This window comes from Nilaparvata lugens, chromosome 5 (genome assembly GCF_014356525.2).
Source record: "Nilaparvata lugens isolate BPH chromosome 5, ASM1435652v1, whole genome shotgun sequence".
Classification (NCBI taxonomy): Eukaryota; Metazoa; Arthropoda; class Insecta; order Hemiptera; family Delphacidae; genus Nilaparvata; species Nilaparvata lugens.
Genome location: NC_052508.1, coordinates 22,270,662 through 22,297,172, shown reverse-complemented (window position 1 = coordinate 22,297,172; position 26,511 = coordinate 22,270,662). Strand labels below are relative to the sequence as shown.

The 26,511-nt window shown below is 32.9% G+C and overlaps 2 protein-coding genes across 3 annotated transcripts in view; one reads left to right on the top strand and one right to left on the bottom strand.

The window, feature by feature from the left end:
- LOC111048931 (zinc transporter ZIP11) overlaps positions 1-8,451 on the bottom strand; it is a 122,200-nt gene extending 113,749 nt beyond the window's left edge. Inside the window, exons 1-2 of the mRNA XM_039427949.1 lie at positions 8,153-8,451; positions 6,689-6,926 (exon numbers count right to left, since the gene is read on the bottom strand). Of these exons, the coding sequence (XP_039283883.1) occupies positions 6,689-6,926; positions 8,153-8,260 (346 nt within the window). The 5' untranslated portion in view covers positions 8,261-8,451. The remainder of the gene's footprint in view (positions 1-6,688; positions 6,927-8,152) is intronic.
- A 680-nt stretch (positions 8,452-9,131) lies between these two features.
- LOC111056586 (uncharacterized Golgi apparatus membrane protein-like protein CG5021) lies at positions 9,132-24,700 on the top strand. Of its 2 annotated transcripts, none has more exons than XM_022343967.2 (7): positions 9,132-9,254; positions 10,789-10,868; positions 12,065-12,219; positions 13,909-13,988; positions 16,261-16,374; positions 18,947-19,078; positions 22,800-24,700. In XM_022343967.2, the coding sequence occupies exons 1-7, from the start codon at positions 9,240-9,242 to the stop codon at positions 22,872-22,874; spliced, it is 651 nt and encodes a 216-aa protein (XP_022199659.1). In that variant the 5' UTR covers positions 9,132-9,239; the 3' UTR covers positions 22,875-24,700. The 2 variants fall into 2 exon arrangements, with proteins under 2 accessions (XP_022199659.1, XP_022199658.1); XM_022343966.2 differs by having other exon boundaries at positions 16,249-16,374.
- The last annotated feature ends 1,811 nt before the right edge of the window (positions 24,701-26,511 follow it).

The window sequence follows — 26,511 nt, the reverse complement described above, 5'->3', positions numbered from 1 at the left end:
ATTAATATTTTACGCAGGGGCGAGGCGTGACTTACTGGCGCAGTCATCTCCAGGGAAAATTCAGTTGAGAGTTTGAATAAAAGCTGTACCCCCTCCCCTACTTTAAAGATAATGTATCATTTTGGACGATTATTTATCGAGAAAGATGACATTTAGTATGAGATAAGCTTACTATTCAAAATCCTAGAGTTGAAGAGTCTAGAACTTGGCTAAATCTCAAGCTCGGAAACTGGCCCTCAAATTAATTAGAAAAGTTGAAATGAAATTCTTTATTCTTTATTGATTTATACAAGTACATCATCAAAAATGATAGGGAGAGAAAAAATAAGGTAACCTTGTGCTATTCCTCTCCCAAATTTAGATAGGGTTACACATAGTCCGAAATAGGTTAAATCACTTCACTTCACTAAATTTTCAGTTCTTAATTATTTTCACAGAGTAGATTTTTAAATTTAGATGCTTTAAAACCAATCATAGAAGAAATAATAATAATTATCAATAACAAATAGAAAAAAATTAACTATCGTACGGTTTGCAACAATGGCGCGGAACAGTGGAATCGCAGAAAATTGCGATGTCTTTGACCGTTTACTTCACCATCGTTTACGGGGAGAGGGAGAGTGATGATACAGAAGAGTGGTGGTAGCCAATGCTAAATAGCATTAGTGGAATCGCAAGTTTTTCAGAATCACATTGAACGGATGGAACTGATGATGCGGTAGTCTAGGTACTTAATTCAAGCTTGGCGCGCTCGCAAAAAAGTTTCTCTTTTGGTTCTTCACCTTTTTTGTATTTATTTTAAATATTTTCAATTTAATAATATACACATTACATATCAATTTCTGTCCAGTCATCGGCGAATCCAGAGATGACCGGACGCCTCGCCTCTGATTTGACCGTTTATGATCAAAATTCTCTATAATGTTTTCTACCAATTTCTTACTCTTGTAGGCCTACAAGAATACTTCATGGTTACGCAAATGTTAGCCTACTATGATTATGAAATATTTATATGATCGTTGTATTAATGAGAAATAATAAAAATGAAGCTATGAAAACTAAGTATAAAATATTTTTGTAAATTTGCATGCATGCATGATTCTTGGTAAGATGCTTTTGCTCTTGAACATGGGTGTACATGTGATTGCTTCAATATAAAGCTTAGGGTGGCCACTGACGACAGGACAAGTGTGATGAACTTGTGTGTACACACATCATCGTCCTGTATGTTGTGTCATCAGCGAAAAGCTTCGAACAAAATTTTTGAGGTTGGGTTTTCTTATCTTCGATTTTTTTCTCTGTTTTATTTGAGGTTAAATTATTTTTGCATCATGATGATTTGAAATTTTCTAGTGGTTCATCTATTGATTGTTATTGTTATTTATTAATAAGAACAATATAAAAATCTTGAAGTACCCTTCATTTTTTAAAAAGAACTATTTTAAAGTTTTTAAAAAATTAAGGATACTTCAAGATTTCTATATTGTTTTTATTAATTTGTTAAAAAGTAGCCCATGTGAGTGAAGTGTTTTTATAATTGTTTATTCTATGTTAGAAGCTGCTATCAAAAAGTTGTATTTGGTTGGAAGCTTTTAGCGTGAATGTCGTTTTCGTTGGAAGACATGTCCGTTCACACATGCTCGACACACTTGCCCTGTCATTAGTGGCCACTGGCCACCCTTACACAAATAGATTTGCTTAGGAGCTCTTGGATTTTATACCAGTTTAGTCACTCCACCATTTAGAAGTAAGTTGTTCCAAGTTGATAGTATTTCTAGAAATGTATTGAGTTTTTTAAGGTTTCCATGATTGAAATATTGTCTATATTAGTATGAATTTTATTAGAAAGCCATATTATGATCTCTTTTCAACCGAAAAATAGTTTGAAAAACGAAAGATTCTCAAATGAAAAAAAAATAAAAGACAGTAAATGAGTAGCATCCTGCATAATGATGGAAGAAGAGAAAGAAAGAGAATAAAACAAAAAGACGGACATAATAGAAGACGTTACTATACGATAAAATATACCGAATTTAACATACCATTTAATGCTAAAACTGACTCCTTATTGTTAAGCGATAGGGGAAATTCAGCATTCAACTGCGAAGTTTCTATCACTTTGTTTGAATGAGATACTTGCATCTCACTTGATATTGTACTTTGCTCTGATATGGAGAAGTTAAGGACATATTCTGGATGAGCTGCAATAAAAGTATCACAAAGTTTACTAGTGCCATCACTAACATTAAATTGCTGTTAGTACAGTAAGTTAGTCAGTGTTGTAGATGTTGTTAGTACAATAAGTTGGTCAGTGCTGTAGATGTTGTTATTGATTAAGCGATGATTTCTGTGGGGAATTTGAACCTCCCATACTATTAGAGGACCATAACCTCAACTAGCAACCTATGAAACAATAGTACAGTTTCAAAACAAATAGTACTTGACTTTCATGGAAAAGTTCGGACTCCAGTAAGAATATGAATACATGTACTGTTTATTACCCCTCACCATTCAAACACCCACCCTAGAAAAATTTATTAACAGATTGTATAAAAATCTCAAGGAATAAAAGAAGGAATGAAAACACTACTTTCTAAGGATCCCTGTACATTTTTCATGAGTAAAAGTGAGGACATATGTATGTCTGAAATTCCAAACTGATAAAATCTAAATGAAGGATAATTTTATAATTAAGACTAATTTAGTCTATAAGAGACATACAATGCAATAAAATTGACAGTTAATAACCATTACATTCAAAATTCGAAATCGGTTCCCCGTACTCTGTCTTCCAATGATATAAAAGCTGGAGCTCAAATTCTTGAAAAATATTTCGAAAGAACATATTTAATTGGGCCTAGTGTATGTATTTTAGAATTTGAGATGAGGTATCCGTGCACAAAGCTTGTTCTTTGAAAGGAGGCCTACAATTATTTATTGAAATAACAAGACATTGTTATTGTTATATAAGGATTATTGGGCCTTACTAGAAAACTAGAATGCCAAACTTGATTTGTAGCTAGTAAATTCATTCAATAATGTCATTCTAAGAGCTGGGATCTTTAAAGCAAGAACCGGAATGAGAATATTATGTTGTAGATAGGCTACTGAAGTTGAAGACACAGAAGTTTAGCGAGTAAAGTGCATTCCAGAAAAAATGTACAATGTAAGTAAAATCATAGACATGCTTATTTTGATCAGTGGTTACTAAAGATTTGAAATCATTATTAAGACAACTTTTTGCAAATCAGAAAGATATATTTCAGAGTGGAATGTGGAAATCTAAAGTCTAGATCCCCTGAAGGGTTACCTATATCCTTGTGAGACTTATATGATGATATAAGTGAGGCAATATGATTATTATGGTGAGGCGAAACACTCAAAACGGTCTCTCCACCAATAAGAGCCTTACTCAAAATTATATAACAATAAAAATATAGTTGAGAAGAAAGTATATGCAAATTTGACATGAGAAAAAATACTTTTTGATATTACATTTGCAGGCAACTAAATTATACATGAATAAAATAATACATATTAAATTGTTGGTTTGCACGCAAAATAGAAATTACTAAGAGCGAGTAAAAGACCAATAGACTTTCCATTACTTGTAACACCGACTAAATTTTAGTTCAATGACTTGTTACTGTGAATAATGAGAATTCTCTTACCACAAATGCAATGGGCGAAACAATAGGATTCAATGTTTAGAACAATTGTTTTTGTCGAAACAAAACTAAATACTGTGTGTTGAAATTCAACAAGTGGAGATATACGTTGATTTGAATTAGTTTGCATGTGTAACAAAATCATTGATTTTCCGTTCCAGTTTTTAGCTATTTCCAGTTAAGATCTATCTGATAGATCGATCTCATCCAAAAATAAAATTGAGAAGAATGAAGAAGTGTGAATCTTTTTCAAAATAAACAAATAGAATTTTATTAGACTGATTCAAAGCAATTATTGGACATAAGTTTTTCTACACAAACCTTTTACAATCTGAGTTGGTTTCATTGTGATAATCTTAAAAGTGTTTAACCATGCACTAAGATGTGTTAGACACTTAAAAATCCATGCGGAAAAATCATTAATTGTGTATTGCAAGCGGAATTTCAAATGCACTGTTTTTTTATCACAACAATTAAACAATAAAAATACAGCACTTATATTAACAAATATTATACAAATCTAGGTTACCTGTGAACATTTCAGTCATATTGAAGCGAATAACTAAGTATATAGTCAGTTTCCATGCTACATGAATTTAATCGATTTTTCGGATTTAAAAAAATATAATATAAATGAAAGATAAAATAACATAGAATATTTAATATAAAAGAGTAGGAAAACTATATGTATTGAGGGTTTTAATAGTTTGAGTGATTTTTGGTGAATCGTGAATACCATTTGATTCGAGACCTGATACATAGTTAATTTATTTATTCACAATTTTACAACAACAATATGAATAATATATTTTGACTGAACCTTCAAGTTGTTTTGGGATTGATATACTGATATAATAACAGCATTAGTTTGATAATTCATGTACATGTGGATTTATTTCACAGAAAATGTGAAATAACATTCCCAAAATAAATTTACTTTTTCACTGGCTATATTGTGATATGCATTTGTAATGAACACAATACTTTAAAGAACAATTAACTAGCTTACTTGTCAATTTTTTAATCATTTGCTTGGAAAATAAACGCTTGCTAATCAAGTAAATTTTGTAGAAGAGTTCTGAGCAAAAGAGCTATCTATTTAGCAATTTGGAACGGAATTAGAGAAAGAAAAATAGCACGTTTCATGTAACACTTATCGATCATTCGCCTTTGACAAAATAAATTAAATAGACCACTGGAACCATTTGAATGTCAAATTGTCACAAATAGACAAGTAATTTTTCACAATAAAATTGGTGCTTTACTTCATTACTTTTCTTTGACAACTAAGAAACTATTATTTTTGACACGTTCTAGTCTAATCGACATAGCTTTAACAGTGAGCTGGAATTGAAATAATGATTAGAGCAATTGGGAAAGTTTATATCTCACTTAATATCAAACTGAACAGCGTTAAATTCGTGCTTATTTCATTGGTAGCTTAGTGAAATGTTGCAATGATTCTAGTTTGTAGACAATTGAGTCTAACTAGTTCAAGTTCATAATGCATTGAAAGAATTAGATTTGAACTTATCAATTTTCTAAGAAGAGTAAATGCCTTAGCACAAAATGTGGGATCAAATTGTAACTGAGATTATTTTACAATACAAAAGTAGGCTTACAGAGTGCTATAATATTAAAATTAATATTTCCAAAATTTGAAGAAATGATGAGGAAATAAGAAATAATCTTTGGCGGTTGAATAGCGCATCTATTGAGAAAAGTAGTAAACTTTATCATTTATGGCCAACAGAATGCAAAAAGGGATTGACTTCATATACAATATTATTCTTGATTGTAGCATCTCTCGTTTCTATTAATAGTTTATCGTTTTTTGGATACGGTATGCATCGAATGAAGAGTATTTCAACAATGTTATAGGGCTGAACAAGAAAAATGTTCTGTGATGCATTAGAATGAAAATCTAACCATTTTGAACAGAAGAGAAGGTGAGATAATCTTAATTACTTTCCAAACAGTGGTTACAATGCTGAAAAGATAAGACATTTAGCGCGACTTATTACTGAATAGCCTAAGTCAGTGAAAAACACTATCTAGACCTCCAAAATAGTTTTTACAATCCCATATCAATGATATTCTGTGAACAGATTGATCGAGATCAAATTAACAGCATTGAGCATTGACAACGAAGCATATAATTATCATAAAATTGATTACCTAATACAATCGAGTATGATACTCAAGTTGAAGAACTTGTAATTCTAGAAATTCACATTTGCGATTTATTAGAACAAACGTTTTTGGCTATTGAAAAGGACTGGCATTAATGATATTCTTAATCATACATTTCATTGAAAAATAATCTAAAATACTTGAGATCATGGCATACATCATACTACATAAGACATCATTTGAATTATTGAAATTTGGAATTTGATTTGATGGGAAAAATGCTTCAAAATGTTCATGTTTCAACTTTTTAAAAACTATTTGGAGGCTTAAGAATTTATTTATTACAAGTGCACCTTTTTTTCTCTTCTCAATGATCTATCTTTCATAGGGAATTTGTAAAATTTCTCCATAGTATAACCGTAATCGATGATGCAGTAAATTATAATAGAATGATATATTGGAAATTAAGATTCCAAATTTTTCAAAATATATTGTTTTTCTTTACTACATCTGATAAGGAGGATTTTCTGGCCATTATTTACAATCAAACTACCTCATAGACTTCATATACTTCGATTGGTCCAACACACCAACTCTTATTTTATGGATGCCAAGTGCCCTGGCTATTACAAAATCGGAACAGTGTTCAGCCATGCCCAGAGAGTAGTTGTCTGCGCCGGCTGTTCGATGATCCTGTGCCAGCCCACCGGTGGAAGGGCGAGGAAAAAACAGCATTAGGAATTTTTTCATCAATTTGGTATATTACTATGGCTTATAATTGAGTGGTCATTTTGTGCTTAGTGAGAACGTACACGGTGCATGCACTCTATAGAAGAGGAAATAGATCTAGCAAATCTGAATAAACATTTGAAATGTGTGTAGGTTACCTGCTAGCATGAAGCTGGGCGAGTGCAGTCCATACTGTGAAATGACCAGATCGGCGATGAAGACAAAAAGACAGCCCAGAACGAATCCTATGGCGATCGGAACAACTGCGTATTCGCCTTCTGGTCCATAGTTGTTGGACTCTTCGGCCATTTCGATGGCTGGTGCCAGCAGCGACCAATACGATGCTGCTATCATCACTCCTCCGGCAAATCCTAAACTTGTGTCCAGCAGTTTGCGCTAGTAATACACACAATCCAATCAATTACTACATCAACGTTTTAGTAACAAACATTTGATGAAATCTCATACCCCGAAATATATTTAGGTTGCTCCAAGGGTGACTGGCACCATCATATTATCATCATTCTCATCAACTAATCATATCTATTGTGAACTTAAAATACTCAAATATGCAATATGAGCTGTTTAGAATAAAGTAAACTTATAATGGATTATTATTATGATTAACTAAAAAAGCTTATTTTTAATCCAAATCAACAAATCTTCAAATTAATGTGCAGGAGGGGTGGTTTTGATGTTTGGAGTCCATGTGTGATAGACAAGAATGCTTCAAAAGCAATAAAGAAAACACAGCAAGGGCTAAATGAGATGGATGTATGTTGAAGAAAAAATAATCTGGTACTAAACTAAAAGAAAACATGTGTGTAGAAATTCCATAATGTTAAGAAATGAGACATAAGCTCACTTTTGATGCAATTGAATATAAATGTTAAAATACTTGGGAATAAAGATTGTAGACAATGTGCGATTAGAGGAGCAAATCAATAGTCTAGTGTGTTGCCTAGCACACTGCCTACATAAAATAGTGGACAGACAAGTACTAATGAAAGTATATAATATTATTATGGGTGTTTCTACAATGAGCTGTCATACTCATACGGAATCAAATTCTGGAGACAGTGTTAAGATGCGGAAAAAGTATTCCCTCTGAAATAAAGATTATCATATTATAAGTGGTGCAAACTCAAATGAACATATTAGACCTATATTCAAGAGGTTACAAGTTTAGTACTGCTTTTAACTTGCAAGTACAAGCACATTGTGATTCCAGTTCTATTAATTTAAATAATTTACTGATCTTATAATTTTTTTCATAAAAGCGACTTTACTGAATAAAAAGAGCCTGGGAGTGGCTTGGATATTTTTGTCTACAAATACAAAAACCATAAACATGATAAAACAACTTTACAAAAAACTTAAATTCAAGTTTATTTTATATCTTATTTAAAAATTTCAACTTAATACCATACATGAAGTGAATGTCCAAAAATTTGGTAATATAAGGGTTTAATTTATGATGAAAAGTTGCTAGGGTAGGTATGCATACATTTTTAACTCATCTTTAAAACAGCAATAACTCAAGATAAATATTTTTTCAATTACTTTTCTGTCGCCTCGGAGACAAAAGAAGCATATTTATCATATCTTATCAGAATACTTACTTGTTTTCCTCTAATTACAATAACTAATGCAGCACCGGCCGCAGTAAGACCCCATGTAAATAACGTTCCTAACAAGGTTTGAACTATGGGACTGTAGCCCTGAATCATTTTTATTTATTCAACCGACAAAAATGTAAATAAAAAATATTCGACTTATGCTATGGGAAGAACTTAAGACCGATTGAATAATATTTTACAAAGAAAAGAAACATCCCGAGCTCACAATCACAAAACAAATTTGTCACACTCACAACCAGTACCACAACTTTTTGTCGTCTGAATGCGAATTGACGTCTTCATCTTTCAGCTGATTGCAATTATTTGATCATCTGATTTGCTTTACAGGAGCTTTCTAAAGGCTTCTTTCAGAGTACCCTGTTTGGAATAAACAAGTGTAACGATCGATTCCACGTTGTAGAGTTTGACCAAGAGGTAATGTATTGCGTTACCAACATACTTATTTACAAGTAAGCATTTTGTCAGGAAAAAGAGAATAAGCAATCATGTTGTCTAATCATTATCACTGACTCCAGTTTCAAAGTAAATTTCAACTAGTTCAAGCTCAACAAATAATCCAATTCAAAATGTATGAATTCAGGGCTACTTTCTTGAACTTATAAAATAGAATTATAGTATCCTTCTAAAATTAATAAAATATAGAAGAACAAGAATACAAATGATATAAATTATTCACTTTTGAAAAAAGTTATCGTATAGTGAATGAATAGTATATTCTTGATCTGTGCAATTTATATTTTTGTTCCGTCTAGACAGATATGCTGAGAGACTGGTTTATAATATTCAATAACAGTATATAATAAAACATAATTAAGCTTATTGATAGTCATTATCTAATCAAATTTTAATGAAATAAAAAATAAAATTTTGCATCAAGTGACAATCTTCATAGAAATACATTATTTTTTAAATTTCGCTTCAAATTAATGCCATTTGTCAAATTGACAAACAGCTGTTCCATCTTTCAAAACCAGCCAGAGCCAAGTATGAGTATTCTGCAAACTGCAACACCGAGTCAGTGTTTACGTATAACAATTAAACTGTTTCATATTTATTATAATGCATTGTAATGGCATCAGCAAATGTTAGTATACATCTTGTATTTTGCATAATTTAGTCACATAAACTTTTTCATTTTTACATGCTAAGAATCTCTCTTGTTGTCATTTAAATTTAAGTAGTTGTCCAAATCTCACTTTAAGATGATGTGCTATTATATTATTGATTTTAATTAATACTAAAGATGTTTTATAGCTTCCTAATATCAATTAGGCTAATTACAGAAAAAATAAATTTAAAACAGAATAATAATGTTAATCAAGTAAATAAAATAAATGTATTGTTGATGTAAAAACTAACCTTATCTTGCTCTGTATTTACTGATTTGATTAAAGTCTAGATAAATAACCATGCATTTCTAAATAAATCACACTGTAAGAATTACATATTTATTTTTTTATTATCTAAACTCTCGTTCAAACTATAGATCTAATACAGTGCTTCCGGTAGTTGCGCCCGACTTTAATTTATTACATTTTCCATCTTCTTGGATTGTTTAAGCCTATTGGATGATTACCATTGCGCAGCCTAATAAGGTACGCCAAGTAAAGCCATAAATTCTGTGTTATTGGTTCGTTTACAGTCCCCGCATACAGTCTTTCCCTATCTTATGCACAGTGCGACTTATGCACTGTCGCGACTAAATGGCACCTAAAGACTGAACCTTTGCTCGATTGATACTGAAACTCAGTGGAGTGATGGGGAGAAAGTTTTGGAATGCATAGGTGACTCATTCACAAACACCACCCCATCCAATAGTTTTGTGCAGCAAAAAAACTGTTACGGTTGTATTTTTTCAAAGAGCGACACTGCCGGAAGGTTAATCAGCCGCTCAATTATTACCGTTCTCTCTTGACGGTACTCAACCCATAGAGAGGTCCACGTTTCAATGACAGTAGAGAAAGATAGAAAAACAGCGTTTCCGATTCTCTGCCTTGCCACTGCCTTCTATAGAGAGTAGCTGATACCGGCATATCTGTTGCAATATTAACTGTTCGTTCCTGATGAAAATAATTATATTTTATTCGCCAAGAAAATATATTTTTTAATGATATCATTATAAATTTTTATAGCCTAATTGAGATAAACATTTTATTAATAAACTATATTTCTACATTGCAAAAAACTATCTGGCAACGCTTTGGATCTAGCAAAGGACTGCTTTGTCGAATGATAAATAAGGATGCCAAGAAGACCTAAGTTAATCAAATACTGCCATTATAACGTGGACCTCACTATAGCAGTCTGAAGCGAAGAAAAACTTATTTGGGCATTTTTAATGAAGGAAATACTCTATTGGCATTGGTGTTTGTAAGATTTTGCGTAGCACAAATAATATCCTTGACGGTATTCATGATCAATTCCAGTTACTAGTTTCTTGATACCTTCTTATTTTTTTGTAGCATATAATCTATCACTTGCTAAACCAATAATCTATCATCTAGAGTTTGTTTGATCGGTTTTTACAGAAAAAAAATGAATGATAGAATAATTTTAGATCCATGTTTCTCTTTAACCAAAGCACTCATTTTATTACTTTTATCATGGTTATGTTTCAGGTTCCTTTGCTAGATGACGATACGTTAGGATTCGGAGAAGAAGAGGAGGATGGTCAGATTTCATCAAAGAATAAACTTGTGTGAGTGGGCGTTATTATTTTCATGCTCTTGAAAATTTAGTTGGATTTTTCCATTACGGTATTTTCTGTTTGTGTCACAAAAGTATTAAATTTCAATTATTAACATTGTGACACATCATCATAACAGTCTTTAATGAAATATAGGAATTCTTGCAATCTAGTCGCAAATTAGACGCAGGCTTAATCTAGAAGCCCTGTGTTCAAACCCTAGCACGTTCAAGAATATTATTTTGAGAACTCCTGTGTTTCGGATTTTCAAGAGTCGTTAGGTCAAGTCAAAAACCCGGAAATTGAACTGACAACTCTAAAGGGCACGCCACACCAAGCTCGCTACCGCGGCGGTAGCGAAGTTTTAAAAATCGCTAGCCATGTATTCAAGTTGAGCGCGCCACACCGAGCTCGCTACCGCGGCGGTAGTACGGCGCACTACCACCTACGACCGCCTGCTAGGCGATTCAACAAAACTTCGCTGAGAGGTAGTACGGCGGACAAAGCGAGCTCAGTGTGGCGCGCTCAACCTGAATACATGGCAGGCGATTCGAAGAGGTAGCGCATGCGCACCTCTCCTCCTTGCAACACAACGCAACTAGTACGTCTCACCCCCCACTACTAGACTCACTACTCGGAGACTACCGCTAGCGGACGTTTTTCGGTGTGGCGTGCTCAGCCGAGAAAACTACCACCAGCGGTACTACCTCGGCGGTACTGGCGAGCTTGGTGTGGCGAGTCCTTAACAGCAGACCAAAGAGTTGTCGAGTGTTTGATACACACTTTTTTAAAAGCGTCTTTAGCTAAGGAATCTTTAAAATCTAATTAATTATGATGTTGGCTAGATAGGGTATGCCTCCATCTGAGGTTCACTGTAAAATTGATAAAGACTGTTCTCTAAGCTTTGCACTTGCACCGAATAACATGATGGAGCTTAACTAGGATCCCATTACGGTAGCTTGGAAAGATTCGTATTACAAATGTTGTATCTCTCATAAACTAACAGAAAAAGAGCTTGATCAGACAATATGCAATCAATATTTTAAAGTTGAAGAGCTATGATGTTCTATACTGTAGTATTATTCTATGGTTTTAAAAATCGCATCTGATCTATGATAAAGTATTTGTTTGCTTTGTATTTCTTCTATTTGATTATTAGAGGAATCATGTTAATTATTCTTAATTAAGATTCTTTTATTTGTTTTCAGACACCCGTACGTGACATTCTTTCATCTCGCATTCCGATGTTCTGCAATAGTTTTGTACATGTTTTGTAGTTGGTTTAGTGATGGCTTCATTACAAGTTTTGTGATAATCGTACTACTTCTTTCCATGGATTTTTGGACTGTGAAAAATATCACAGGTGAGTAGTACCTTAACGAATTGGCCATAACAATTCGTTTTCTAGGTATTTTCCAAAATACAATTTTAGAAATAATTTAAGCTGAGTTTACACCAAAGTTATTAACAAATTGTTAATAACTTAATCTTTATAGATTCTATTAGATTGAACGGAACTTGACAAACACATGTGTTTATTATGTGTATGATCAGTTATGTTTAATCCAATAGAAACTATAAAGATTAAGCTATGACCATTTTGTTTATAACTTTGGTGTAAACGCAGCTTTAGGCTATAATTGAATAACAAAATTTTATTCTTATTTAACCAATTCATTGAGTTTATGAATATGTTCCTAATTTAATTTCTAGATGAATGATAATTATTTTGTTTACAAATCAACGTCACTATATATTTTTGCTTTGTAGCATTTCAGTATTACTATGATCTTTTATATAAATAAAAATCGAGCCTCAAATGTTGACATTCAATAACTTTTTTATGTGTGCACAATTCATTGATTTTTTTTAGTTATGTTCGTTATGTTCAGGTCCAGGTTTATGGCCTAACAAATTTATAATCCGACTCCAGGACTCCTACGGTCCTTTAAAGTTTACATGTAATCCTTATGGGAGAAGATTTGTGAGCTGGCCACACACAGAAATAAAAATTAGCTGTTACAATAATCATTTGCGTCATCCAACAGCCGTCGATATATCTGTTCTTCCATTTTCTTTCTACTGATTCACAATATTTTAATTCTTAAGAAGGCCGCGGTTCGAACGACTTCTAAACTTGGGTCGTAGAACTCGAAATGTTGTAAATTTAGAATATGCACGGGAAAATCAACAGCAAGGAGATATACCATTCAATTCCCAGCAAGCTACATTCAACTATAACTAAAAATAGTAACTGCTGCACAGCTAAGCACATAGGAAGCCCATATTGAGCTATTAATGTAAATACTGATTGTTGGATAATTTTCATAAAAATATAGTGCATCAGATTAAGCTAAGGCTAAGCACACCTGAGGAGGCGCGGCTTGGTGATACAAAGTGTTCAAGTTATGGAGATTGCCTTATGACACCGTTCCACGCCATACCCGATTCAGTGTGTGTGAGTTCTTCCATTCAAACCAATAAGCAAGAAGCACCTGATGAATGCAGAATGCCGCATCGCGCCTCCTTAGGTGTGCATCCAGCCAAAGTTTGTCATGAAATGCATTTTGCACTATTTGGCGGTACGAAGGGCCAGCTAGTAAACTATTTGGTGGTACGAAGTTCGCCGGGCCAGCTAGTAAATTATAATATTTACTAGGGAATTGCTTTTTTCGATTGTTTGATTATGAAAATTATCAAAATTTATGGACTTTGGAAGCTCAGTCAGATTCTGGAGCAGTCGTGGATTTGAATCCTGTCAAACTAATTGATCTCTCAGATCATGTCACCCAAGCTTATGTGAATACCTAATGTGACTTGTATAAATTGAAACCTTGTTGTATCAATGAAAAGCCTAACGCATATTCAATTTTTCTTGAGCACAATGACTTCAAGTTTAGTAACTATAAAATAAAAATTATTTGTAAAAGCTTCAGGATTGTGTGTCAAAAACCAAACAAAATGATAGCAAAGTATTAAATACTAGTCATTATTTTTTAAAAATAAAATACAATATTTTATAAAGGCTACTTTATTAAATTCAATTTTTCAGGTAGACTGATGGTAGGTTTAAGATGGTGGAACTATGTGGATGATGAGGGAGTTTCTCACTGGGTATTCGAGTCCAGAAAGGTGAGGTCTAGTGATGAGGTATTCTATTATTCAAAACTAGCAATAGTCAAATGCAATATCTTCACTATCATCACTATCATTATCATATTTCCACTATCAATATCTTCACTACTCATTCTTCCTTTGGATCTGTATGGTTATCAATTCATTACGAGAAAATCCATCAATATTTCATCAGAGTTTGTTCCAATCATATTGAATCGGAATAAAATGACCATGAAAAAATTATTTATTATCATTGTCAACTAACACATGTAAGTTGTAAAATTTTTGGGCCTGGTTTTTAGAGCACTTTTAAATTCAGTGGACTATTAAACTAATAGATTTAATGTTTCATCAGATTCAATAATTGTCCTGAAAACCGGGCGTTGGTAGTTGATATTATAATTATTTAAAAGTGGCTATATGAATGTTAATCAGAGTTTGTTCCAATAATTTTGAATAGGAATAAAATAACCACGGAGAGGAACCTTTATTATCTTTGTCAATCAAATTAAAAAAAAAATCAGGCCGGGTTTCAAGACCACTTATTAAAGTTAATGGACCATTGAACCTATAGATCTAATATTATAAATGTTATGGTCCATTAGATTTAATAAGTACCCTGGAATCCGAACCTTGGCATTATAAGTGCCTTATTTATTGACTATGGATTGGACAAGATATTAGTCAAAATATAAATACTACTGTATTGTTTACTTTATCCAATAAATAAATATACAGTTTAATATACATAGTGAGTCATATGTATGGGAACCCTTCAATAAGTTGGAGACTGTTGTAGATATAATACTGTAACTTTCAGAATAAGTTATTGGTCAAATACTCTACCCTTTGAGGTACAATTGAATTTCAACCCCTCATACTATTTAACTCGAATATTTTGAATGTAAACACTCATTGTGTGATACATAATTTTAAAGGCCTTTTCAAAATGAGAAAGATTAAGTTTAGTTTAATGAAAGATTTAGTTTAATAAAAATGTTCTATGATAATTTTATCCAAAATGGCGGCTGATTGAACTTTATCAATTATTTCTTTAAAAACTAAAATTTCAATCAGCCGTCATTTTGGATAAAAGTATCATAGAACATTTTTATTGATTTCATCTTCCTTGTTTTAGGAAGGCCTTGAAAATGATTTACCACACAATGGGTGTTTACATTCAATATATTTGAGTTACAACCCCTCATTTCCTTTAAAACTTCAATCAGCCGCCATCTTGGATACAAGTATCATAGAACACTTTAATTGATGCTATCTTTCTTGTTTTAAAAAGGCTTTTAAAATGATGTACCAACACAATGGGCGTTTACATTTAAAATATTCGAGTTACAACCCCTTAGTCACTCCCTTATGAGGGGTTGAAATTCAGTTGAAATTCAACCTCGAAATGTAGAGTATTTGACCAATACATTATCCTGAAAGTTACAGTATTATATCTACAACAGTCTCCAATTTATTGAAGGGTTCCCATACATATGACTCACTGTATATTAAAAACACACCAGACTCCACTTGCATCACCATCAAATTATTATTCATGCCAAGCTTTTGATATACTCACTTGTGTACAGTACGGATGTCTAGTTTGTTATTGTATCATTCAAAAATTTTCAAGTTAGTTTTTCAAAAAGTAATATTATATCGAATAACATAAATACTTCTATCAATACTTGCATTGGTCTACTAATTGTAATCATAATATATTTGTGAATTTTTATAAATAAATAATTACATATCAAAATTTAGAATAATATATGAATGTTCTGTACATGATAATTTTATTAAGCTATTAAAGTTATCAATATCCTTGAAACAGGAGCAAGAAAATGCAAGCTTGTTGATGCGGCTACCATATTTCTACTTTTTGACCCCAGAAATAAGATGAATCTCACTCTCACTCACATTCATGCAGTATGAAATATTATTATGAAGTTTCACGTTATCATATTGTCTTTCCTACCTTTTTTCAATAACTAATCCCTACTAATCTTATTCGTCCTCTTATGATTACTTATTTATATGACTTCTTCTACACAAATCAGATAAATCGATTCCGACTCTTCTTTCAAAACTTAGCTCATGTGAAGAATATTCTTTCTCTGTATTTTTGTTACTATTATTCAAACATGTTTGTATCATTGATTTTGAATTTGAATTATTACTTAAGTTATTTAAATTGTGTGATATTTCAAATGTGGATGTTGTCGTTGTTGAGTTAATTTGCATAAGTATTCAAGAGATGCTCCCTGTCCAGGGCGACCAACAGAACAGGGTGAATGCACGAGAGGCGCGCATATTTTGGGTGGCGCTGATTGCCGCTCCAGCCATGTGGGCCATATTCTTCCTGCTTGCTCTAGTCAGATTCAACTTTAAATGGCTAGTAAGTACATTCAAATATAATGTATAACACTAACATTTATTTTGAGGAAAAGATACTCTACATTATATTTTATCATACTGTATTATATTTCTGAATTAGCTTATCAGGATATTTCTCCGTTCGATTTCAGTGCTTCGATTGAGTGGAACTAAATGCGAATTAATTGAATTGAGAAAAATATAATGAATTTCCCATCTAAGACTAGAGTTCTCCTCCTCCTGTAAATATCGTTTACGCGTTTCCTCATCCTTCAATCAACAACATTGAGAGTTTCCAGCTCCTCAACGACATGCTTTGGTAAACCCCACGTAGTGATAAATTATACCAGAACTATTAAAAGTCTTGCTTTACCGTAGGCTACTTATCTATCCTTTATATTTTGTCCCGGCTGCCTAAAAAGCAGTCGTTAGGTTATATCAGAGGCCCTGAAATTGATCAGTTGCGAACTGAAAACTGTAACACCAGACCTAAGCCAGCCAGGTCACTCGATATTTCTATTTTTTCCGTACTTATATGAGTCAACAATGACGCGTTCCGAACAATGATGTATATCCTTGACACTTTCAGCTATTACTCTTCTGCTGTAAAGCTAGTAAGACTGGCTATATTGGAGCATAGTATTATGACTGGTTCTGTAGTATGGTCACGTAAGCTCCATGTATGCTCCATGCGTCTGCTAATCGATTCTAAGGGTAACCACTTTAAGAGCCGAACTTTCTAAATACTATTTATGAGTTTAAAAAATCACTTCCTCGTGGTTCGGGACTCAACTTAAGCTGTAGGTCCTCTTATCTCTCATAATTACCCTCGCACAAGCCTAGTGCTCATGTGGGCATCGTCCTCAGAAAAAATGTAATTTCGCTCTTCCATTTCAATTTATCATTCTTCAGACTTTTAAATTATGGTAGATTTTACCATTTTACCCAATTTCTTGGTTTACAATTTATTGTACAGTAAGTTAAACCGGCTTTAGGCCAGCGGATCAGACTTGAAGGAATATTTTTATTCGACCATTGATGACATTGCCGGAAAAATAGATTCGTGGCACATGGTATAAAACTGAATTCAACGAAAACAATAAGTTTAATCACTGGTTATTTTAATTGATAAATAACTTGATACTCTCCAGAAGTGGCAGTGGCGCCATTTCACCAAACTGATGGGGAGGGGGTTAAGAACCAAGAGGTATAAGGGGGGAAGGAATACCCCCAAAGGATAGAGAGTCCTGGGTTTTTCCCAATAAATGTTACATTCGAAGATGATATTATATTCTTCATTTTTTCCAGTTCTATACAAATGTGGTTGAAGTATCAATACAAACATATACATTATTAGTTATTAAAAAATAAAATATTTATTAGAAATTTAGGCCTACAGAGAAATATAGCCCTAAAGTAGGAATACACTGAAACAGATTTCTTAAAAATCATGGAAACAGGTAAATTTTTCTTTTACAATGACTATTTCATTGGGGATCATATTCTAATTGGAAAATAACTTCCAGTAAGGAAGCTGAAGAAACATTAAGCTGTTCCCATAATTCTCACCAACTCTGTAGCCTACATACATTTTTGATTGTCTGATTGTGCCCTTTCTTTTGCTTTCACTGTGACATCTTGCAACTTGTTAATTCTCACGTTGAAATTCTGCAATAACTCACTTATTGTGCCCTGATCAATAATTGTACCCATTCTATATTTAAGCTTCAACTATACCACAGAGAAAAATATATTCTTTATTACTCCGTACCCGTAGCCATACTTTCAAGGCAATTTTGCTACATTGTTGATACTGTAGAAGGAATAATACTACTGCTGTTTAAACAAAGTATTAAATCAGTATGAGATTCTAAGGATTCGTGTAGATAGACCCGAATTTTCATTATTCATCTGATCCTTGGGGAGGCCTAGGCACCCCCCCTGCCACCCCTAAATGGCGCCCCTGAGAAGTGGTCATTTTTGGGAATGTGACACATTTTGAACAAAACATAATATTGATAGCTCTGTTAAATTGGAATGAGTGAACCAACTGATAGAGGTCTTTAGAGGAATCAACAATGCATTAGCTAAAGAGAATTATAAATTATTTGCTGAGATCGGTCAGCCAAATTAGTGAACGTTTTGGTTTTCACGTTTGTACATTTACTGTTACATTTTTACAGTTTGTACATTTACTGTTACATTTTTACAGTTTGTACATTTACTGTACATTGTTACATTGTATACATGAGATATTCGAAATGAAATAAGTGAGAGATTTCACAGGGCTACGATTCATGTATGGCGCCAGAAGAGGCTCGCATTTCATTAGGTACTCTTTCTTTTTTTATCGGTGTTGGCTTGTTCAAATTAGAAGAGGCGAGGAAAAATAGTATTGTATTATTCGAATGCTGTAGGTTTGTAGTGTGAAATGCAATAGGTTTACCGATACTTGTTTATAAAAATCAAATATAATCGTTGAAACTGATGCTTTTTACTAGCCTTGATACAAATCAAGATTAGAATTGAAATCTATATCTATTTTAAATGTCAATTTTTCAATTTAAGCTCTAATCCAGTGTTTTTATTTTCAGTTATTAGTGTGTATAGCACTCAGTTTGAATGGAGCCAATTTGGTTGGATACATGAAATGTAAACTTGGTAGGAGTGATGCTTCATTAAGCTCTTTCACAACTGATTTCTTCAGGAAACAAGTTATACAAAATGTAAGTAGTTTTTCGTTTAAAAAGCTTATAGTTTCATATTAAAATTTGAAAATAATTCATTTTCCAAGATCAGTGTCTGGTATCTCATTAGCAAGCATGCTTTAAGAGTAATCTTGTTGATACTGTAGAAGGAATAATACTACTGCTGTTTAAACAAAGTATTAAATCAGTATCCTGTTTAGATGACAATTTCATCTATTTCATTGGGGATCATATTCTAATTGGAAAATAACTTTCAGTAAGGAAGCTGAAGTAACATTAAGCTGTTCCCATAATTCTCACCAACTCTGTACATACATTTTTGATTGTCTGATGGTGCCCTTTCTTTTGCTTTCACTGTGACATCTTGCAACTTGTAAATTCTCACGTTGAAATTTATGCAATAATTCACTTATTGTGCCCTGATCAATAATTGTACCCATTCTATATTTAAGCTTCGACTATACCACAGAGAAAAATATATTCTTTATTACTCCGTACCCGTAGCCATACTTTCAAGACAATTTTGCTACATTGTTGATACTGTAGAAGGAATAATACTACTACTGTTTAAAGAAAGTATTAAATCAAATACTCGCCAAAATGAGTATTTTTCTCCATTCTTTATATGTATTCAATTTTATCTTACTTGTAGAAATGCAAAGTATAAAGAATATTTTTCAAACTTTAGGATGGTAGCAGTCGGCCATATTGAATTGATGTCCCAAGTAAGATAAGACCAATGTAATCTTTTGGAATATATAACACCATTGTTTATGGACGAAAATTCACATACTATACATCATTGAAAAGATAATTAAATTCTTCAAAACATGTACTTGTTATATTTTTACTTTTAAAAACTTTATAATTAGAGAAAAAATAAACGTTTAAAGTTTAAATTTTTCAAGGTTTTTGGAAGGAATAATAATTATTCCTCACTAAATCTTACTAAAGTAATATTTTATTACTTACTAACTTTTTCAAATTTCAAGAATACTTTAATCAATAAGATTTTTTTTCAAGAAGATCGAATGTAAACTGTAGACGTGATATGTTCCAAAATGAATGCATGATTCTACTTTTTTCACATTGGTCTAGTGTAATGGGACATTATACGACTATTCAATATACGACTGCATTACAATTCAAGGTCACGACTGCTACCGCGCACTCTTAATATTCCAAATTTATTAGTTCCACTCTTAGTATGAAATATTACTTTAGTAACTCTTTAAAACTTTAGTAAGTAATAAAATATTACTTTAGTAAGATTACTATTTTACAATGAGTATTTTTCTCCATTCTTTATATGTATTCAATTTTATCTTACTTGTAGAAATGCAAAGTATAAAGAATATTTTTCAAATTAAATATGAAGTATAGAATATCAATAGTTCATAGATATAATTACGTCTGTTTCAAAAAGGACGCAAATGCAAGTTTGAGAATGTGAATTTATTATATTAAGTTATTAAAGTAATTATAAGTTATGCTGTATGAAATTATTACCTTTATTATATTCAAATTACCTTTAAAACTTCACAATAAATGTTCAAAATGGCTTCCTCCACTAGTAATGCAGGTTCGAACACGTTTCATAACATTTGCAGCCACTTTTCGTAGTGTTTGTTCAGAAATGATTTTAATCTCACTTTCAATATTAGCCTTCAATTCGTCAAGTGTATGAGGATTATTATTGAAAGCCTCACTTTTTAAATTCCCCCAAAGAAAAAAGTTAGCTAGAGTAAGATCTGGGGATCTTTGCGGCCACAATCCTTTTGATATCACACGATGGTCAAAAAATTCTCGTAACATATTCATCGTTTCAGCAGAAGTATGGCATGTTGCATTATCCTGCTGAAACCAACAATCTCGATCGTCTAATTCTAACAACGCTATAAATTGTTCAATAAGGCTGCGATACACATCACCATCTACAGATTTGTCAAAAAATAAAAGCCCTACAATACGACGCCGGGAGATCGCACACTAAACACCAATTCTACGTGCATGTAATGGTCGTTCTTGAAATGCGTGAGGATCTTCAGTGCTCCATATTCGGCAGTTTTGGCTGTTGACGTAACCATCTAAGTGGAACCACGCTTCGTCACTGAAATAAACACGATCCAATATTTCAATACCGTTGTCATTAACAAGAGAACGTATCCAACGACAATACTGTATACGTTTCCCATGGTCAACATCCTTCAGTTCATGAACGACTCCGATGCGGTAAGGACGCAGATTCAATTTTTTAGTAGCCCTGAAAGTGGAAGATAGTGACAATCCAGCCTGTACAGATAACTTTCTAAGTGATTTCCTGGATGAGGTAGTCAAACGTTGTTTCCAGAACTTGTTCTGTTAACACTGACGGTCGTCCTGTGCTTTTCCGATCCTGTACACTTCCAGTCTCACGAAATTTATCGGTCAGACGCGTTATTGTGGCGTTATTAGGTACTGCAGAACTGGGAAATTTCAACCTAAATTTGTCTCACTCGTTCGTAAGATTTATATGCGAACTAACTTTCAATAACAAACACACGTTCATCCATTGAAAAAAACATAGTTGAACATACACAGACACTACAGATTACAAATGAATACTAACAAGCACTAGTAAATGTAAAATGGTGCATACTGATTCAACAATGAGTACGGTAGTGTCAACTGTTATTTGGGGGAACAAAATATTCCCTATACAGAAAATGTATTCCCTCAAACTTCGATGTGCGTCCTATTTGAAACACCCGTTATTTATCATAGTTTGGAATATCACTCTATAATATAGTACATAATGTGCTGATGCACTGTATCGGTACACTTTTTTATTATTTAAATTGGATAATCTTTTTCATTATAGTTGTTAGGATCATTATAAGAGTGAGATAAAGTGGCAACTGAAATTTTTAAGTGGTCTAATAAGCGAGTTATGGGAGTTATGGGTCCGTGAAGTGCTAACTCCGTTTTCTTTTCAGATCATAAAAGGTTTCGACTACGTTATATTAACAGAATTTCTCTTAGAAATTCAAAAAATACATCTTTCCAAGCTAAAACATTTTATTCCCCATAAGGTTCATACATAAAAAAGTAACATTTTTGTAAATTCGATAAATTGTTTATTTTGGCATTAATCGCGAAAAAACGAATATTAGAACAAAGCCAATGATATACTGAATGTATTAAAAAAAAACTCCAATGGAAAATTCAAAACCGTTTATGATCTGGAAAGAAAACGGAGTTAAGCACTTCAACAACCCATAATTCGCTTATTAGATCACTTGAAAATTTCAGTTGCCACTTTTTCTCACTCTTATAATGATCTTAACAATTTATATTGAAAAAGATTGTCCAATTTAAAAAAAGTGTACCGAACTGCCTTAATACCACAGAGAAAGTCTATAGGTACTCTTTGCATCTCTTAGAAAACTCATACATAGGAAACTCATGCATAGGAAACTCATACATAGGAAACTCATACATAGGAAACTCATGCATAGGAAACTCATGCATAGGAAACTCATGCATAGGAAACTCATACATAGGATACTCATACATAGGAAACTCATACATAGGAAACTCATACATAGGAAACTCATACATAGGAAACTCATGCATAGGAAACTCATACATAGGAAACTCATACATAGGATACTCTTTGAGTTTGATAGGAAGCTCATTGCATCTTTTACTGAAATATAAGCTTTCGTTAATAATGTCTTTCTGTATTTTAAATTTTCAGGTAGCATCGATTGTTACTAAGACGGCGCAGGCGCCCTCAAGCAGTTCAGGTGCTCGACCCACCAACGTCGTTTAGTTGTCAACTGACTAAATTAAACACGTACAACGTTTACAAGTATTTTATATGAGAAAGGAGTGAATGATTCTGGTGTTAATTGTGTGTTTGTTGTTGCTTTTGACTTATTGCTTCTGTTAATAGTTTATCAATAGTGCCTATTATCACAGAGTCAAGAAGATTACTGTACCACTAAAACGGGAGTAATTGTGCTAGGTAAATTTATTCTGTAATGAGATGACGCTGATTAGTGATGTAACATTTTTGTATTGCTGGCACAAATTGTATTGCTTTAGAACTGTTACGTGAATATGCGAGTAAAAGATTAATTTCATATCTTAAAAAAACATATAATTATCTTCAAAATGTTGTTTTGAAGTTGATTTTAAAGTGCGTCAACAGATGATTCAAATCATTTATCCCTACTCTGATGCTTGGAAGTATCGATAAGAAGTTTTTGTCAGAATAATGTTCTGGAATGGAAGTTTTCTAAATTCAGACACCATTGTTGTGATTACGTTGAATAAATATTCACTTTACCGAGTGTCCAAAAAGTATTAATAATATTTTTTAAAACAATTTAAATATGAAACCAAACTCTTGCTGGTAACAAATTATAAAAAATCATCTTTTTGACTTTACACGAAATTCTAATCACCACCCCGAGTGATAGGGGTTGGAACTCATTAGATAATGAGTTATGTAAAACATCTCAAAGATGTTTTTCAAGAATGAAAAACTGCACAAAGTGGTAGTTCATATCTTTCCTCTATCTAAAATGGTAGCCAACCAAATAATGAAAAAGTCAAAAATTTATTGCCTCATTAACTTGGGCATCAAAGACGCTTTATGATAAAATCCATTATAAATCTCCTCCAAGTAATCCCATATTATTCAAGGAAGTGAAAATGAAAAATTCTAGTGATTACAATATTCAACCCAATGTGAATTTTCAACATGAGTGTTTAGGAAATGATATTGGGAATTACGGCGAGACAGAACATTTGAAAAGATCTCTACCAATAAAATCCAAAAGAATAAATAAATAATAATTTAAGGAAATCAATGCATTGATTCTTTCCTCATTCCCCTTAGAGGCGTTGTGGATAACAATTTCAAAATTCGATCTAAATCCATAATAATGAAACATTTTTAGACTTGTTAAACTCGTGTTCCACGGAAAACGTTTATTCACAAGACGTTGAATTTCAATTTAGACTATTAAAATTGATTTGTTCTCCAATACTGATGGATAATCGAAATTGAATAAGTATACTGGGGTGTCGCTTAGATTATTCCAGCTAGTGTTTTTCTTCGGCTATCTGGCCTATCTGAAGTAGAGCACTACAAATAAACTTGTATTTTTTTCAAATTTCGATGTGTGTCCTCGGTGATTCATTGTGCTTCCTCAACAATGCTTGTTCTAGTTAATCAATATCGAGGATAAATTGTAATTAAACTTCTCGTTTCACCATGAAACACGAGCTGAATAATTCTAAGAAAATGCACACCATTCTACAGATTAGAAAACACTAACACCAAGTCATAAGGAGGATTATTTTGCATATTATTGAACGTACAGTTCTCTATAATTTATCGAGAAAAATGAATATAATGAATTATCAAGTATCAGATGGATTCAATCAAAACTTTTCTAGTTTTTTCTGGTTGAAACTACACAATCACACTGTGTTTGGCTACGTCTGTTCTTGTAGAATACGATAGTTCATTAATGTGACTTCTCATCATTGTAATCATACACTTTCAAATACAACTGTTTTAAAAATGGTGATGAAGATGTTGTAAATTACATTTATTTCAATGTAAATAAATAATCTTGATTTATGTGAACATTGTTTCCAATGACCCTTTCCCATTTTATTCTTGAATGGAGTTTACAATGTTTTGTTGATTGGAATGTACGATACCTCACATGAATTTGAGTCAAATGAAACCTGCCATAAATCTAGTCTACTGTATCCCGGAGCAACTAAAGAATTTAATACCGTATTCAAGGAAACTCATTGAAGTTGGAAATCTACTTACTGAAAGAATTATATGATTTCGATTTGAATATTCCTGAAGTTCAATTTAGAACATTTTTACAATGTTTTTTTGAAATTAGATAATTTAATATGAAAAAGTTATAGAGAAAATTGAAATTTTTGGGATTTGAAATTTTATCTTGACCTCAATATTAGCCATGCTTGTGTTGATTTTCATTAGTTTTATTCTCATAACATCACAACCGGTCCATTTCTCAAAATTTAGGCTACTGCTGGTCATAAAGGTAACAGAACAGTAATTTATAAAATAATGCATTATTTGCAAGATTTGCCACTCTAAATTAGGTAATTTGCCCACCATCTGCTCCATACAAATTAGAGTAAAGCCAGTTATACACAAACCACTGTCATCGATTTTTGAACGTTTGATTTTTTGCCGTCTTTATGAAATCTACAAAATTAAACGGAACTGGACAAGCATCATCTGTTTGACATCTTAATCTAATAGAATTTATAAGGACGGCAAAAAATTGTACTTCCAAAAATCAATGTGTGTGTCAAGCTTTACAGTTACAAATGCAAATTTCAAATCTGACTTTACAGTTACATTATTTACTGGACAAGCTTACTGCGAGCCACATCTCCAAATTAGCACCTGCTTTACGCATATCTCGTGAGGTGTGACGCTCTTGCTACTATCCAACAGCAGTGTCAAGCCGGTAGGCAAGTAACACAGAGGAGTTTAGCCTGTATTGCAGTGGAACCACCCAGTTATTCCGGACGTGGCACTGCGCAGTTCCGGCGGTACGTGAGCCGGCTTAGGTCCGGACGTATCCTCTAACTTGTCTAGAGGACTGGAAACATACTTGTAGTCCAGTCCACAATTTATTGTATACCTCTCCAAGATGGACGCTTTCTCGTCCATCGAGCAGGCTCCCAAGAGAGGACGTGACCTTCTCAAGTACTAACTAGTACTTGACAAATCATGTTCAAATTTGGTACAGAAGTTCAGCAAGGGTCTACATTCCAGTCACAATATATGGTGCTTGCCATTTATATTGTACCGGTAGTTCTGATTTGTTAATATATTATTGTTTATGGTTACATAACAGAAGTACAGAACCAATTTTTTCATGTAAAATTTCCTTGTGCTAGATACAGAATGGCCCAAAAACCTCGTATTTTTGGTTTATTTTCCAGTTTTCAGCTATTTCCTTCAAATCATGTAATCTTACAGAAATTGGACATTTTTTGTGTATTGAAATACTGGTTGATGAATTTACTATTTGCTAATTTGACTTATGATGCATGCTTTTGAACCGCCTTGACAAGCCGAAAAGAATGAGCTGTAGAAAATTGATATTCGATTATTGTGTCAAACGTTATGAGTGTTTGAAATTTTGAACCTTGAGGTGTCCTTATGCGCACCTCTCCACCAAAAAAAGCGTGCATCTAACGGGTGATACTCATAGAACATGATCTTATGAAATTATATATCATTGTTCAAAATCACAATGAGATGACAATGAAGTTGGTAATGATGATTGAAGCTAAAAATTAGGTGTTTTCCAAATACAAGAAGCATTGTTGACAGAAGGACCTGCAAATCTACATGAGATAGAGCGCTCTACCTGGTCTCAGATTGTTGAGCA